This window comes from Notamacropus eugenii, chromosome 3 (genome assembly GCF_028372415.1).
Source record: "Notamacropus eugenii isolate mMacEug1 chromosome 3, mMacEug1.pri_v2, whole genome shotgun sequence".
Lineage (NCBI taxonomy): Eukaryota > Metazoa > Chordata > Mammalia > Diprotodontia > Macropodidae > Notamacropus > Notamacropus eugenii.
Window position 1 is genome coordinate 747,662 of NC_092874.1, and position 15,638 is coordinate 763,299.

Here is a 15,638-nt window from a genome sequence, read left to right on the forward strand (position 1 = left end):
CACCCTATCCTCCTCCTGCCAACACCTCCATGCCGTGCCCATCTCCCCACTTCCAGAGGTACCCAGAGGAGCCTTACCTTTGTCAATGAAGGTACTGATCCCATGTGGGTTAAATGACTGCACATCAAACCCATTCTTGATTGGCAGGGCCCAGGCCCTGGGCTTGTCCTCATTCAGGTCCATCAGGAAGATTTCTCCAGGCTTATCAGGTGCAAAGCTGTGCAGACCTGGGTATTTTAATCCCTCCAAAAACCAAAGATAAGCAAATTAATGTGAACAAGAGGGGTTTTGAAGGTTTTGCATTTGAGCCAAAGACAAAGACCGTGGGCCCGCAGATCTAGACCAGGAGTAATCTGGGCAAAGCACTCAGTGCACGGCCTGGCACACAGTAGGTGCTCTATCAATACTAGGTGTTACTATCTATTGCTACTAATATTATCATTATTGTTGGAGCTGTAAGGGACATCTCTCAGAGACCACCTGGTCCATACCCCTCTTTGATGAAATGGAGAAAGATAAAAGCATTTATAGAGCACCTACTGTGTGCCAGGCCTTTTATCCTTGTTTTACAGTTGGGGGAACAGAAGTAAACAGAGGTGAAATGAGTTGTTCACAGGTACACAGCTAGTAAGTGTCTGAGGCAGGATTTGAATCCAAGTCTTCTGCCTCTGGACATTGTGGCAGCACCTTGCTGTGTACTGTGTCAGTGGGGGCAGGAGCCTGCTGCCTGTGGACTCTCCTTCTTATGCCCCCTTGTCTCTGTCCTGCTGCAGGCAGATGTGTGCCCAGCTGCATGCCAACCCCCTGCAGAGGTGAGTCTTCTTAGGGGTCTCAACACACAGTACTGATGAAAGCCAGCCCACTGGGCAGGATGTCGATATCCTCGGAGCCATTCTCTGTGGGAGAAGACCAAGGTCAGGGGCATTTAGGATGACTCAGGAACTTAGCAAAGGCGTGAGCTCTTGGTAATCCCCCCTCCACAGAACTCAGGAAGTCCTCCCTTGGCTTCAGCAGAATCACTGCCATACCCTGCATTGGGACAAGTTCTCTTTCCGTGGGACCCCCGTAATCCAAGGTCGAAGATCCATGGCCCAGCACAAGACTGGCTCTTACTGCTGGCCAGGCTCCAGAACTGATCTGAGGGTATCCTTGTATCTGATCTGACTTTTGTGTCCCTCCCAGACTTGGCTGGCTGGGCCTCTGAACACAGTTGGTGTGTGATAAATATTCATTGTCCCCCCAGCAGCCATGTTGTGAAGGAAACACTTTTCAGAATGAGCTGTAACCACTCTCTCTTGGAGACCTCCTTCAGTGCCTGTGAATGGGTCTGAGTCGGGGAAAGAGGGGAGGGTGCATACACAGGCTACAGACTAGACAGGCTAGACCCACATAGACCAGCTGCTCCAAACCTATTCTCATCCTTGGCTTTGAGTAAGTAATGGGGGAGAATCATGGATTGCTCTGGCCTCAGAAAACAGCCAGGAGTCAAGGAGGGAAAATGGGGTGAGAGATTGTTTGAAAGCCCCACCTTAGTCACCCCACGGGGGGGACACTTGAAGATGAGAATGCAAAAAGGCAAAAAGGAAACAGAAGAGAGGTGGGGGATTTTCCATTGGGAGAAGAGCGACTTGGAGAAACCTCTGGTCAGCTGGAGCCAGGCTCAGGCATGAGGTTGGTCATTGAGAGCAGAGGCAGGTCCATCAATCACACAGAATCAACCAAACAACATTGATTAGGTATCCAAGGTGTGCCAGGGATTGTACTAAGTGGTGGTATGCAGAAAGAGACAAAGATAGTCTCTGCCCTGAAGGAGCTTACAGTCTAAAGGGACCCAAACTAGACATGGATTTCACTGTAGGCCCTTCCCTTCCTCAGATCTGCTTCAGCCCGGCAAATTTTAGCAAAGTGTTTGCTGCTCAGGCTCATGCTGGGATGACAGATTTGGGTGGGGGCCCTGTAAAGACACATTCAGTTAGTGTGGGAGAAACCATGTGCTTCTGGTTGGTCATTGGCCCCTTTTTTTGGGAGATACCCCAATGGGGCAGATGGGGGAGAGGAAGTGGTGAAGCCACCACCTCCCTTAGCTTCTAGCATCATGAGGTGCCTGGTTGTGCAGGCATGGTCCCAGAGAAAGTCAAGTGGGGAAAAACTGTTGGTCAAGACTCAGAGGGCACAGAGAAGAGAGGCTGGCACTTCTGGGTTACATCACCAACAGGAAGGAGGAAGAGACATTTTCACTGATCCTTGTGATGCCTGAAACCTACCAAACCAGGATTATGTGTAAGAGATCATGTCTAAGACGTGAATCCTTTTCTTGTAAAGCAATGCAAAGAAAGTGGTCAAGATTCCAAATCTCTCTTTCAAGGAAAACTTTCTCTGTAATTTCCTGTCTGTGTCCAGGTTTGTTTTAGGAGACATCAGAGTGAAGGCTCAGCATGAACCCGTTATTAATGTGGTTGTACCCTGCTTTCCCCTACGTGAAAACTGGTGTTAAAATATGGAAATAGAGAAATGAACCAAGTCAAAATGCCACACACTCTGTATGCACTTGCCAGAGTCTTGGACACAGTGAGCTAACAGCTCTCCTTCGGTCTGGTAATGAGGAAATGATTAAAAGCTTGGCATTCTAAAAGGGAAATTGCACTTTAGACAAGGAGAGGCCATGTAATGGAACGGGTCTGCAGGGTGGGTCACTCCCATTTGAATTTCTCCCAGGTACAGTTTCTGATCCTATATAATTCTGACTATTTCACTACAATGTTTGTATCGTGGGACTTATTCTGAATATTCATGTGTTAGCAGAAGAAGACCATTTTCCCTGTTATGGATTAAAAAAATGCTACATTCTCAAAAAAAAAGTCCAGTGACTAACAGTTCAATAAACTGACAGCAGAATAAGTCAATCCTCAAGCCCTATCACCAATACTCAGCCCCCCTCCTCCATCACCCCACTGTTTCACTCCCATAAAGCTGCTCAAGGACAAAGGACAAATCTCAGTTCTGACCCCTGACTTCTTCCCGGAGCCTTGGAAAACAAAAAAGAAGTTTGCTTGTCCTGGATGGGAGAGCAGTACAGGAGAGTTCAGACAGTGTGAACCAGCTCAGCACATGGGAAAAGAGCCCAGCATCCATCTGAGTTCATTCTAACTCCCAGAAGTCACTCGAGACAGAAATGGAGGCTGGAGTCATGTGAATTGCCCAGTGTGAGAGGAATCTGAGGTGCTTGGAGATCCAACCCCAGGGATACTGCCATAGAAGAGCAGAAAGTGTCACATAGTGAGGAACAAGAAGGGGAAAGATTTAAGTATCTTTGGGAGGAAAGTGGAAGAAGAACTTTGGGAAAAACAGATTAACCAACAGGGAGATAGGAATGCCAGAATAGAACATGGCTTCTGCAGCAGAGAAACCAGTCTGGAATCTGCAAATGAGCGGTACAAGACGAGGGAAAATAAATCAGCACCTAACAAGACAGAGAAGTCTAGGGATTCCCCAAAGAGCATGGAACCGCAACCCACAATTCCTGATTGCTTGAAAAGAGAAGTCAGAGATGGAGAGCAGAATCTGTGGCCTGCACAGCAGAAGGAATTGACAGAGGAGAAAATGTAAATCCTAGAAGGTAAGTCTCACCAAGGAAACAAAAGAGAGAATTATGGAATAGGAATGCACATAGGAAGAAATGAAGGACAGTCTGGAGGAACAGACTGGAATGATCCCTCTAAAGCAAAACATATTGATCTCAAAGTCAAGATGCCTAGAAACAATGTAAGCAGTGTGGGCCTCCCAGACCAATAGGACAAGTCCAAAAACTTGGACAACAATGCATGAAATAACACAAGAAAACTCCTCAGAACTTCTGACCACTGAAAAGAAAAAGTCAATCCCAGCGTTCTGCAGGTCACTCACAGGGAAAGAAGCTGTGCTGCAAACTCAGGGACACAGAGTGGGGAAACTGAGCAGTTCCAATGACAAGCAACACATTCTTCAAGTGACCAAGAGAAAGCCCTTCAGATAGAAAGGGAGGGAAATTCGACTAACCTGAGACTCTCCTGTGTCCCTAGAAGGACAAGATGCAATGATCAGTTACAAAGAGTTAAAGAGGCAGCCCAACGTGAGCTGTCCTACAAATGTGAGAAAAAGAAAAAACATGGAAATTTGGTTACAAATAGAGGTGTTTGAAGCATCCCAAGAAAGGAAATATGATCTGAACTAATCACTTGCTTCCCAAACATCCCAGACAAGACAAATACAAGGAGAGCAAGTGAATGCAGCAGCCAAGGATGACGACAAGTACAAAATAACTATCAGGAGATTGCTTTCTAAAGGAAAGTAAGGAAACAAAGGAAAAAGCAGAGGTCAAGGAGATGTGATAGTAGAGAAATGGGCAGACACAGTGGGAGGAGAAGGACAGACAAGAATATATGATGCAAACTAATCAGGTCAAGGTGGAATAATGAGGGAAATAATTTCTGCTCTCAGGAAGAAGAGGGGCTACAAGGGTATGGGTGAAGAAGGAAAGGGAGGGGGTGAGGTTGGGGCAAAAGTAGGGGGATTCCATGGCAGAACCCTACCCATGGGGGTAAAGAGATGAAAATCTTTCATTGGGTATAATATTGAGAAATTGGGTGCTTAAAGATTCTCCTTATCCTGTCTTCAAGAAACTGGCATTGTAATTGAGGAAGAAAGCTAATAAAGGAAGACTGGAATGGTGGCAACCTGGGGGCATGGGACTTGTCTTGTAGCTGGTGGCCAGAAAGCAGGGGATGAGGTCACCTATCAGCACCCAGAGCAGAATCCAGGCTTCTGGTGGAGAGGAGATGGGGCTGAAGGGTAGAGTGAGAGCAGAATGGTTTGGAGCCCTTGATAACATTTCCCTGAATCTTGAGCCCCCCACAGTTGGCCTGAAGCAAAAAGGAAGGTCAGGGAGGGCTCCATGCCCCTCAGCATTGTGTCCAAGGAGAGCCCCCACTTACATCACCACTGACTTCTGAACAGTTTTAATCAGGTTACCTTCTAAAAGCCAATGCTCCTGGCAGGAAACAAGCCCCAGGAGCTGATTTAGAGCAAGCAATTGCTTCAGGTAACCCCCAGTCCAACTTCCTCATTCCACAAGTGAGGAAACTCAGGCAGCCCAAGGTGGAAGTGGGGAGGAGGTGGCAGAGACCAGTTTCAAGCCTTCCAGGGCATGGATAACCCTACCTGGTCAAACACTCCCTGTCCTCAAACATCTGACCAATGCCAGAAGCATCTGGTTGCTGAAATTGGCAGAGAGCGACGGTTTGAGAAAAGGAGGGAGCAAGAGGATGGAGGTGAGGGCACCAACCACCAGCGAAGTAGGATCACAGAACCACAGGATTTTGGAGGTCAGAGAATCCTCAGTGGCCTTTTGGTTCAACCTGCAGCTGAGCAAGTTTCCCTAGATCTATTGTATACTGTAACAGTAATATTGTCTAAAGAACAACTGTGAATGACCTACCTCTTCTCAGCAATATGCAATGATCCAAGAAAATCCCAAAGGACTCACGATAAAGTACTCTATCTGCCTCCAAAGAAAGAGTTGATGAAATCTGAATACAGACCAGAGCACTCTTTCCTTCCTTCCTTCCTTCCTTCCTTCCTTCCTTCCTTCCTTCCTTCCTTCCTTCCTTCCTTCCTTCCTTCCTTCCTTCCTTCCTTCTTTCTTTCTTTCCTTTCTTCCTTCCCTCCTTCTTTCCTTTCTTTCTCTCTCTCCCTCCATCCTTATTTTTCTTCCTTCCTTCCCTGCTCTCTCTCTCTGTCTCTCTCTGTTTCTCTGTCTCTCTGTCTTTCTCTGTATTCATCCACAGAAGGATAAATATGGAAACGATTGCACATATATAACTCACATCACATTGTTTACCATCTCAGCGAGGGGAAAAGAAGGGAGGGAGAGAATTTGGAACTTGAAACAAAAACAGCCAAATAAGACAAAAAATAGATGGCATCTGAATACGGACCAAAGCACACTTTCATTCTCCCTCTTCCTTTCTTTCTTCTCTTCTCTCTTTTTCTCTCTCTGTATATCTTCCTTTCCTCTCTATTTTCTTCCACAAAATGACTAATTTGGAACTGATTGCATGTGTATAACCTATATCAGATTGCTTACTGTCTCAAGGAGGGGAAGAAAAGGGAGAGCGGGGAGAAAGGGATAGAATTTGGAACTTGATATTAACAAAAACAAACATTTAAAAATCTTTTTATGTATATTGGTTGAGTAAAGTATTATTTGAATTAAAAAACCCTAGATCTTTAATATTCTGACAATATTCCAGACTCCACTTCTGTGTTTGTGAACTCTCTCCAAGGTAGCCCCCTTTTACATTTGGACAGCTTTAAGTGTTAAGCAGTTCTTTCTGACATCTAGCCTCAGTTGGCCCCTGTGAAACCTCTTCCTATTGCTTCTGGTTGGCCAGAATAAGCCCACTCCCTCTGCTAAAGGACAGAAAACTGCCACCATTCTGTGCCAACAGTGTGGGAAGGTTTCCAAAGTAGTTTGATCAGCTAGGTGGAACTGTCTTCCCCTGGGATGGTAAAGCCCTCCCCAAACATGCTCTAGTTTCATGTCATCTTTTACTTTTAAAAATATTGTATTTGATTCAATCAGCCAAAATTTGACTTCTCATTCCCCAAGCATTTCCATCCCCTTCATTGAAAACACAAGAAAAATGGAAACTCATTAGAGACATCCAATAGTCAATCACAACAAATGTCCACGTCGAATATGTTCTAGACGTGTCTTATTCTGCACTGTTTGCATGCCTCTCTATCAGGAGGTGGGCTGAGAATTTCCTCATTAGTCCCCTGGAGTCTTGGTTGGTCATTCTGCTGATGAGCTTAGCACAATACTATCCATTTACATACCACATCTTCTTCATCCTTTCCCCAATGTATGAGCCCTCCCTTAGATTCTTATTGTTTGTTACCTCTGGAAGAGCTATAAATGTGTTTGTGGATCTCCAGAATTTATTTTATTTAGGATTTGTCCCTCCCTTAACTTTTCACCCAACTCCCTCTCTCCCTTTCCCTCCTTTTCCTTGTTGAGTGCAATTGATTTCTCTCTGTCTCTCTCTGTCTCATTCTCTCTGTCTGTCTCTGTCTCTTTCTCTCTTTGTCTCTCCTTCAGTTGGCCAGTTCAGATAAGAGAGAGGTTCTAGTACACTGTGCTTTTGTGTGATAATTTCCCCTAAACTTCCTTTCCTTTCCTGCCCCCCACCCTAGTGTAGCCATCTTCTTTCTTTTCACCTCTCTACCTTAAGTTCAAGACAATAAAGCCACTCTCAAGCCTTGTCTAATTGTGCTCCTTCTGTGACCCCTGAAGATGATGGGGCTCAGAGGGGGAAGCATTTAATATCTTCCCATGTTTGAATGTAAACAGTTGATCTTTGTTTAGTCTTTTGTCACTGTTCATTCATGTTGGCCTTTTAATGTTTCTCTTTGCTCCTGTATTTGAACCTTATAGCTCAGGTCTTTTCATTAGGAATTCTGGAAGCATTTAATTGCATTATTTCAAAAAAAATGCACATTTTCCCCCATAGTTTTATTCTCTCTCTTGCTGGGTAAGTTATTCTTGCCTTCTGGAATATTGCATTCCAAGTTCTCCTGGCCTTTATGGTGGTGGCTGCTAAATCCTGTGTGATGTAGTCCTGACTGGCTCTGTACCACTTGAGTTCTTCCTCATAGTTTGCAGCATTCTTACATTGACCTGGATGCTATGAATTTTTTCTGTGATGTTCCTGGGAGATTTCATCTTGGGTTCCTTTCAGGAGATGACTGGTGGATTTCTTCTATTTTCACTTCACTCCTGGTTCTAAGACATGAGCAGTTTTCTTGATTTCTTGAAACAGAATTTGTTTAGATTCTTTTTTGGTCATGATGTTAAGATACTTCACTGATTTTTAATTTTTCTTCAATGAGTGTTAATTTTTCTCTGATTAATCTTCTTTCCAGGTTGGTTGTTTGCCTTTGACATATTTTACATTTTCTTCATTCTACTTTCTTTGAATAGTTCTGGCTGCTTCATGGACTCACTGGCTTCTATTTTGCATTTTCAGTGAGTTTGAAGTTTGGCAGATTTTGTGTCTCTTAAAACAAATTGTTCATCCCCTTTCTGATTCTTCTTTCTATTGCTCTAGTTGCTTTTGATATTTTTCCCTTCCAGTGCTCTCATTTCCAATTATAGAAATATTTTCAGTATTTTTAAACTCTTGTTTCATCTTTCTCAGTCATTCTAATTGAATTTGTGCCAAATGGTGTTTTTGTCTGAGTTTTTGCTTGTAGATGTTTGGGGTCCTTCACTTCTGCAATGGTGTCTTGGGCATCCCTGTCCTCATAATAACTCTTGTGGTGTGTGGTTGTTGTGTGCCTGCTCTTCCAGTCTAGGTCCTCACTTGTATTTGATTTTAGGGTGGGCTCTGTGGCACTTCTAGAGGGAAGATCAGGGCTGGTCTTAGGGAGGATTGTGTTATTCTAGGATCTTAGGGGCAGGGACAAAGCTTTCTCTACTCCCAAAGGGGTCTGTTCTAGGGCAAAGTCTGCTTGTTGCCCCCGGTCTGAGTTCTGTAAATTTCTGTACTGGATGTGGATCTGTGTAAGAATAGACTCCTCTAAAAATCTGGAACTCAAAATCTTATAGAAGTGAATGTTGAAAACTATCTTTATATGGAAAGGGAAAAGACCAAAATACTATTAAATGAAAAAAATGCAATAACTGTAGACAAGAACAACAACAAAGAGAGAACAGAGTCCCCGCTCTTGTCCCCCCCCCCATCCCCCATCACTCAGCTGGACAACTCTGTTGCTTCAATGGCACAATTTTCAGCTCCCTTTGGTCTGGGATTCCTACCTTGGTCATTCCTCTGCAGAATGAGCCAGATGCTGAGAGAGAGACTCTGCTTCATTCCTGATATCTGAGCTATACCTCTGCTGCTGCTAGCTTCTGAGCTTACCCTTTCCTCAGGACATGACCCAGGGTCAGGTCCCCTTCTCATTCTGCCCTGGATATGCAACCCAAGACTAGGGAGTGTGTTACCAAGCTTCCAGCTAGCACCTATATCCATCACAGGGCTTTGGGCACTCTTGGAAAAACTGAGCCCACCAAAACGCCCAATCCAGAAAAACTGGGCTGAGCCTAGTTTAGGGTTTTTCCTGAGAGAGATCCTACCCAGAGCACTAGAGACCCAACCAGGGGCTGCCTACTCTAAAACTGAGAGAGACAAGGAATCCTTCCAATCCTCAGGCACTGTTTAGGCTTCAGACCAAAAAGTGAGTGACTGCTGAGCAACTTTTCCAGGTGACTTTGTTGGGAAGCAGCCGCTAAGGGAGCAGGGCAGGGAGGAGCAGTACTGGGAAGGAACCTGGTGCAATGTTTCCTCTTTTAACTAATTTTTTTCCTGTAAGCTTAGTGGTTTCCACCTGTAGAAGGAGCAGAACATTGTCAGAAAGCACTAACTTTTGATGCCCTGGGTTAAAGGCCTGATCACCCTGCCTTGGTTCCATTTCTGACTTCAGTTCATTATTTGCTTCTCATTGACAATGATATTTGGTGCCTCTCCCTGAATGATTGTCCCAGGTGGGAGGGGACCTCCCTGCAGAAGGGTTGTTCATGACCAGGGCCATGCTAAGTCTTTCAGGATGTTCATATGATGTCCGTGGTTGTGGAAGGTCTCTGGTGACCTGCTGGGATTGGAAGCTCAATTTCATGTGGACAGTCTTGGGCGGGTAAAGGTGGGAACTTCTAAATCTTAGAGTTCTCACGAGGCCCCCCATAATAACAACAGGGAATCGAGGAGGAGACCGAGCTATCTCGTGTATTTCCGCCTCTTCCCGTGAGATACGTGATGGGGGGAGCATCCCCGCTCTCGAGGTTGTCCCGGATCTGGGCACACCTATTGTTACCTAACAGGCTCGGTATTGACGTGTAAACTACGCGACGGGAGAGCTTAAGTAGGGTCAGGAAAGCCTGAAAGCTCTCTTGGGCGGAGGGGCCACGTGTGTGGACAAGGCTCTGCATTTCCTCTTTCCTCTCTCCCCTCCCCCTCTCTCCCCACTTACACTTCTACTTCCAATCTCTTATTGTAAGATCTTTGCCTCCTTGGGAGATCTTTCTCTCTCCCTCCTAAGGAAGAATTCCCCCTGCACTTGTAACCAAGACCCTGAAATAAAGCTCAACCCTTGTTCGACTCTGATAGGTCTCTTCTCTCATATGAGTATCCGGTTTGACCAGCCGAAAACCTCCGATAGAGGTAAGGTAAGACTCGGGTAGCCCACAGGCCTCTAGGCCTGGCAGTGACCTGCAAAGCCTTTTGTGGACTGATCAGCCTTGTCTTTGGAGGAGTCCCCATCTGGGCAGCAAGCACTGAGTGGCTCTCTGGAAGGTGTTGATACTCTAGGCTCTGAGTGTTCAAGGAGAGGTCATTAGTCCTCCAGCAAGGCCTGGGGGGAAACTGAGAAGGGTGTGTTTGTCCTTCATTGCTGAAGAAGACCACGCCATCAGAGAAATGATGACATGACTTGCACTTGACTTTGTTTTGAGTGACAGAGGGCTGTTCAGGTCACCAGTCTCACTTCTCCTCCAGAGTCATCTGAATCCAGTGACCAGATATTCATCAGGATGACTGGAGATGACCCAAGATGAGGCAATTGGAGTTAAGTGACTTGCCTAAGGACACACAGCTAGTGAGTGTCAAGTGTCTGAGGTGAGATTTGAACTCAGGTCCTCCTGACTCCTGCACTGGTGCTTTATCCACTGCACCACCTAGTTACCTCTGCAGACTGTTCCTGAGGTGTAGTACTTTATGTGAGACAGAGCAGGAGCAGAGCCCCTAATAGCAGCTCTGAACCAACCAATCTCTGTCCAGGACAATTATAGTAGGCACAGAGAAGGCATGTGAGCATGGATACCACCTCACATGTCAGTGCTGTCAGATGACCCAAGCCAAAACCCCTCCAAGGAGGAGGTAAGGAGGGGCTGGGGATGCTGGAGCAGTAGCAGAGAGGACTACGGGAGCCATGAGAAAGTGGCCATCCTCCCCCCAGCAGTGGAAGGGGGTCTGGATGACTGTGAAGAGGACAGACTCCCTTTAGGAGAAACCTTGCTCCCTTAGGAGAGAGCCAGGCTTCCCCAAGACCACCAGGAAAAAAAGGACCAATCAGAGGTCTCAAGAAGGCCTGGGAATATTCCAATGGTATCAGGTAAAGCCCTCGGAACACAGAGCTAGAGGAAGCTCTGAGTAGGCAGGGTCCAGAGGACCTGGGTTCAGAACCCTGTTTTGGATCAGTGCCTCATTTGGACCCATCAGTGGGGAAGTCCCTCCTGGCTGCAGGTCTGCGGTCTGGCCAAGCCCTCAGGTTGCTTAGGACATCACACAGTGTGTCCCAGGGGCCTGGTGTCTGTGGCAGACTGGCCAGCCCTGCCTGACCCAGGATGAGTCCCTGGAAAGGAGGGGATCAAGGCTGCCAGTCCTAGAACTCTGTAGAACCCAAATAACAAGTGCATCTCAGGCCAGCCCCACTGGCTCAGGAATACCTCAGAATACAGGAAAAGGTTCCTTTTGTCTCCCTCAATGTTCTCTGATGTCCCTGCATGGGGGAGCCCACAGCCAAGCCTCGAGATCTATGAGGATACGCTCCTGCCCTCCTTCAAGGGCACTGTGCCAGCCTTTCCCCAGCACTGGAGCCATGATCTCTCCACTCCCCACTAATCTTGAATACCAGCAAGGGCTGTCAGTGGTATGCCTGGGGGGTATCACAGAGCCCAGAGTGAGGAAGAGCCGAGTTCAAATCCTGCCTCAGACACTGACTAGCTGGGTGACCCTGGGCAAGCCACAGTTTCCTCATCTATAAATGGGGGGAGGGGAGGCCTGGTTCTCCAAGTCCCACCCAACGTCCCTATTCTTCTCATTGTCCAAAAGGAGACAGCTCCATACGGGCTGGGTGCTCCTAGGCTCTCCCAGGAGAAGAGGAACTCTCTGAGAACAGCTAACCAAAGATGTCTCCCAGGGCTACCATCAGTGCATGAGAGAGAGCACCCACACTTCCACAGCGTGCCTTCCTCTTCATGTTCTGTTAAAGTCTTTCCTGAAACATCCCTCCTGAGTGCTGTGGTGAGACCCCTGGAGGGACAGCAGAGGTCACCTCTCCATGCAGGTCACACAGAGGCCCAAGAAGTACAGCAGAGAGTCAAGGCAGGAAGGCACCACAAGGCCACATCAATGCAAGGCCTGAGGCCTGACTGCAGCAACCTTGGAGGGGAGGGGCCCAGGCACTGATAGATGCTATCCACAACTGAGACAAGAACTCAAAGGCCTTGGGGCTGTGTCACTTCTTGGGCTGTCCCTGTCAAGGAAGCATCTCTCCCCTTCCCCCCTGGCCCCCTCGCCCCGCCGCATCATACCAGAAAGTCACTGCTTCCTGTCCTCAGCCTTCTCCCCTTTCCATGTTCTCTGCTGTGGCCTCCCCAGCTCCCACCTTCCCGCCACATTGCTTTCTAATGACTCCCCTCATCTGGCCTGGACACTGCTCCCTTCCTCTGCCTCCGTGTTCCTCATCCACAGGGAGATTATAGCCTTGGAGCTCCTGACTGTAAGGCAGAAGGAACAGCCTGAGGTGCTAATCAGTGAATGCCTTGGACTGCAGCTCAAGCGAACTTCAAGGGTCACCACCCAAGGGCCCTTCCAACGCATCAAAAGTCTCTCTTTCCTCCTCTTTCTGTCTCTCTCTTCTTGCCATGTCTCTGTCTCTCTCTTGCCTCTGTCTCTCCTCTCTCTGTCTTTGTCTCTGTTTCTATCCCCCCCCCCTCTCTCCCCTCTCTCCTTTCCCCCCCCCCCTTCTGATCTGTCTTTGCTTCTCACTGTTCCCCTGGAACAGTTTTCCCTCAGTTGCTCGGTTTCCCTCACTGTCCTTGTTTTTCTCCCTCTGCCTGCGCCTATCCCATCCTCAGTCTCTTTCATCTCATCATGTGTTTGATTCTATGTTTCTCCTCCATTTCCTCTTCTTCCTTCCCTCCATCCAGCATTTGAGGTTCTCATCTACCCTCCCTACTCTCCATCCCTCCTGTCCTTTTTTTCTTCAAGGGGCATAACACAGACCAAGAGTTTGTGTGACAGCAACCAATGGATCCAGCAACCATATATTACTCACTTATTGTGTGAGACACTGTGTGAGGCAATGACTCTGTGTCTACTCTGACCTCTAGGCCCTCATACATGTGCATCCATTCACCCCTCCATCCATTCAGTCATTGTCCATCTATCTATCTATCTATCTATCTATCTATCTATCTATCTATCTATCTATCATCTCTTCATGGATCCATGTACTTCTTCATCACCTATCTATTCATCCATCTATCCATCCACTTTCCACTTCTCTTTCTCTCCTTATTTACCTATCCACTTATCTGTCCACCATATACATTTATCTATTTTTGCAAATAATAAAACCCCACACACATTATTATTGAGAAATCAAAACTGGATTTTTGTTTCTCCAACAACAATAAAACTCAGTCAGAATGCCCTTATTTTGCTTGGACCCTTTCTTGCTCTAGGCCAGGCTCAGCTATGCAGTTAAAGGATTGGCAGAGGACCGAATGGATAGAACTTGAGGTCTCAGACATTTGGGAGATGCTGGCACAGAGAGGAAAGTGTGGGTTCTGTCCTGGACACAGCCATGGCTGCCTAGGAAGTCAGAAAACCTGGGTTTCAGTTTTGCTCTGTCATTAACTTCCTTGTGAGCCTGGACAAGCTTGGCTGTGAATGCCTGGGTCACCTGCCTACACCATCTGGGCTGTCAGTGCTGGTTCCCAGGTGTGGGCAACCAAGACAAAAACAGGACAGCCCCTGCCCTCCTCACATTCTACTGGGAGTATACAAGTTATCAGTGATGATCCCTCCCTCCTCCTTACACAGAGTGCAGCATGCCCCCAAGTGCCTATAGGGCTCTATACAAAGCAGGCTAGAGCTCTGAGAAGTCAGAAGAGGGAGAAGCTACTGAGCTCATCCAGGGGGGAGGGCTTTCCTCACTCTTGGAGACTCTGATGCTGACCACCAGTCTTGACACTCAAAGACCATGGGTATCCAGTCCTCCTGCATGAGTTGGCTGGGACTGAAAGGAGTCTCAGCCTAACTCCTTGTGGTTTCTTCCTGAGCTGCAAGCTCTTTATCAGCCAATTGTGGGTCCCAAGACATGAAGTAGGATTCCTAGGGCTGAGGTGAGAACCTCGGCTCAGGATATGGTCCCTAATAATGTCATGATGCTAAGCCTGAGAAGAACAAACCAAGACCAGCACTTGGGGTCTGGAAGAGGAGGGTGTGGGGTTGTGTGACAAGAGACCCTCAACAAACATCCATAATAGAGACAAGCACTGGGGGAGCACCTAGGAAGGCTGCCAGCCAAAGATGAGAGGCAAGGAAAAGAGGCAATCCACATGGAAGACTAGGGTAGATCTAGGCACAAAGGAGCAAGGCTTGGGACAAGTTCAGGGACCTCTAAGGGGGAAGGTAGTTGGAGACAAGTTAGAGCTAGTTGGGATACGAATGGGCTAAGTTGGGAAACTGAACTTGACTGATCAACAAGGTAGGACTAGACGGGAGGGGGGGGGAGTCACTAAAAGGTGGATGTGGTCTTAAGAGGTGAGGAAAAGGCACTTAAGGGTTGAGGGCTGCTAGAAGCTCAGGATGGACTGACTGGGGTGGAGGTGGGGTGGGAGAGGGGAAGCTCCTCCTCCTTGGATGCTGCTAAGTTGGTTGTAGATATTGGGGAGGCATGGAAAGAAGGCAGGGCTTAGAAGGAAAAAACTAAATTTTCAGGTCCAGCTTAGTGACCATGGGCAAGTCATTTATCCCTCAGTTTCGTTGTTTAAGAAATGGGCACCATCATCAAACTCTTCAGTTGATCTCACAAAGATGTCAGAAGCAATGCACTATGAATGACCCCTGAGCACCTCCCAATGCATGCTTATCCCTGTACTGTTTGAGTTGGAGTGTTATAACAGCCCAGAAGAGAGTTGACCAAAGCCTGAGATGCCTGGGGGTGTTGGTTCTGTGGGCCTGGGGTCACTGGAAGAATGGCCATGCCATGAGCAGAAACTGAAACCCTAATTTCTGAAGATGCTGAGGCTAGCTTTGGGGAATGCCAGTCCCTCTCTATGCTCCAAGACAAATCTGATACATACCTAGTCCTTCAATTAGGTAGCAGCCAGGAGGTTCTATTGGGTTCACTTGATAGGAGAATTTCGTCTGTAGTCTAGAAAAACATAATTTTATAGCAGCAAAACAGTGAACCCCTGGCACCCTTGCATATCTTAGCAGGCCTCCAGTGGGCATTTCCTCCACCATCCAGGGGAGCACTGACAACAGTAAGACTCAGAGTCCTGGTGCTCAGCACAATATATAGCAGGTGCTTAATAAATGATGATTGATGAACTGATTTCCTAGCTGGAGGTCTTAAGTGAGTTACTTTCTCTTACTGTGTGTCAGTTTCTTTATATCTAAAATAGGGAGCAGAGTCTGAAGCCTTTGGACCCCTATAGATAACAGAGGTTATGTCTCCTGAATTCATCAGGGACCAGAGCCAAGTAGTTGATAAGTCACAGGGCAAAGATCTCCCTCCTCTCTCAACATATG

At 47.1% G+C, this 15,638-nt stretch overlaps 1 protein-coding gene across 1 annotated transcript in view; it reads right to left on the minus strand.

The window, feature by feature from the left end:
• The window catches only part of LOC140532342 (serum paraoxonase/lactonase 3-like), a 33,458-nt gene that overhangs the window by 16,030 nt on the left and 1,790 nt on the right, over positions 1-15,638 (minus strand). The window contains exons 2-4 of the mRNA XM_072650739.1: positions 15,188-15,258; positions 841-896; positions 78-243 (exon numbers count right to left, since the gene is read on the minus strand). Of these exons, the coding sequence (XP_072506840.1) occupies positions 78-243; positions 841-896; positions 15,188-15,258 (293 nt within the window). The remainder of the gene's footprint in view (positions 1-77; positions 244-840; positions 897-15,187; positions 15,259-15,638) is intronic.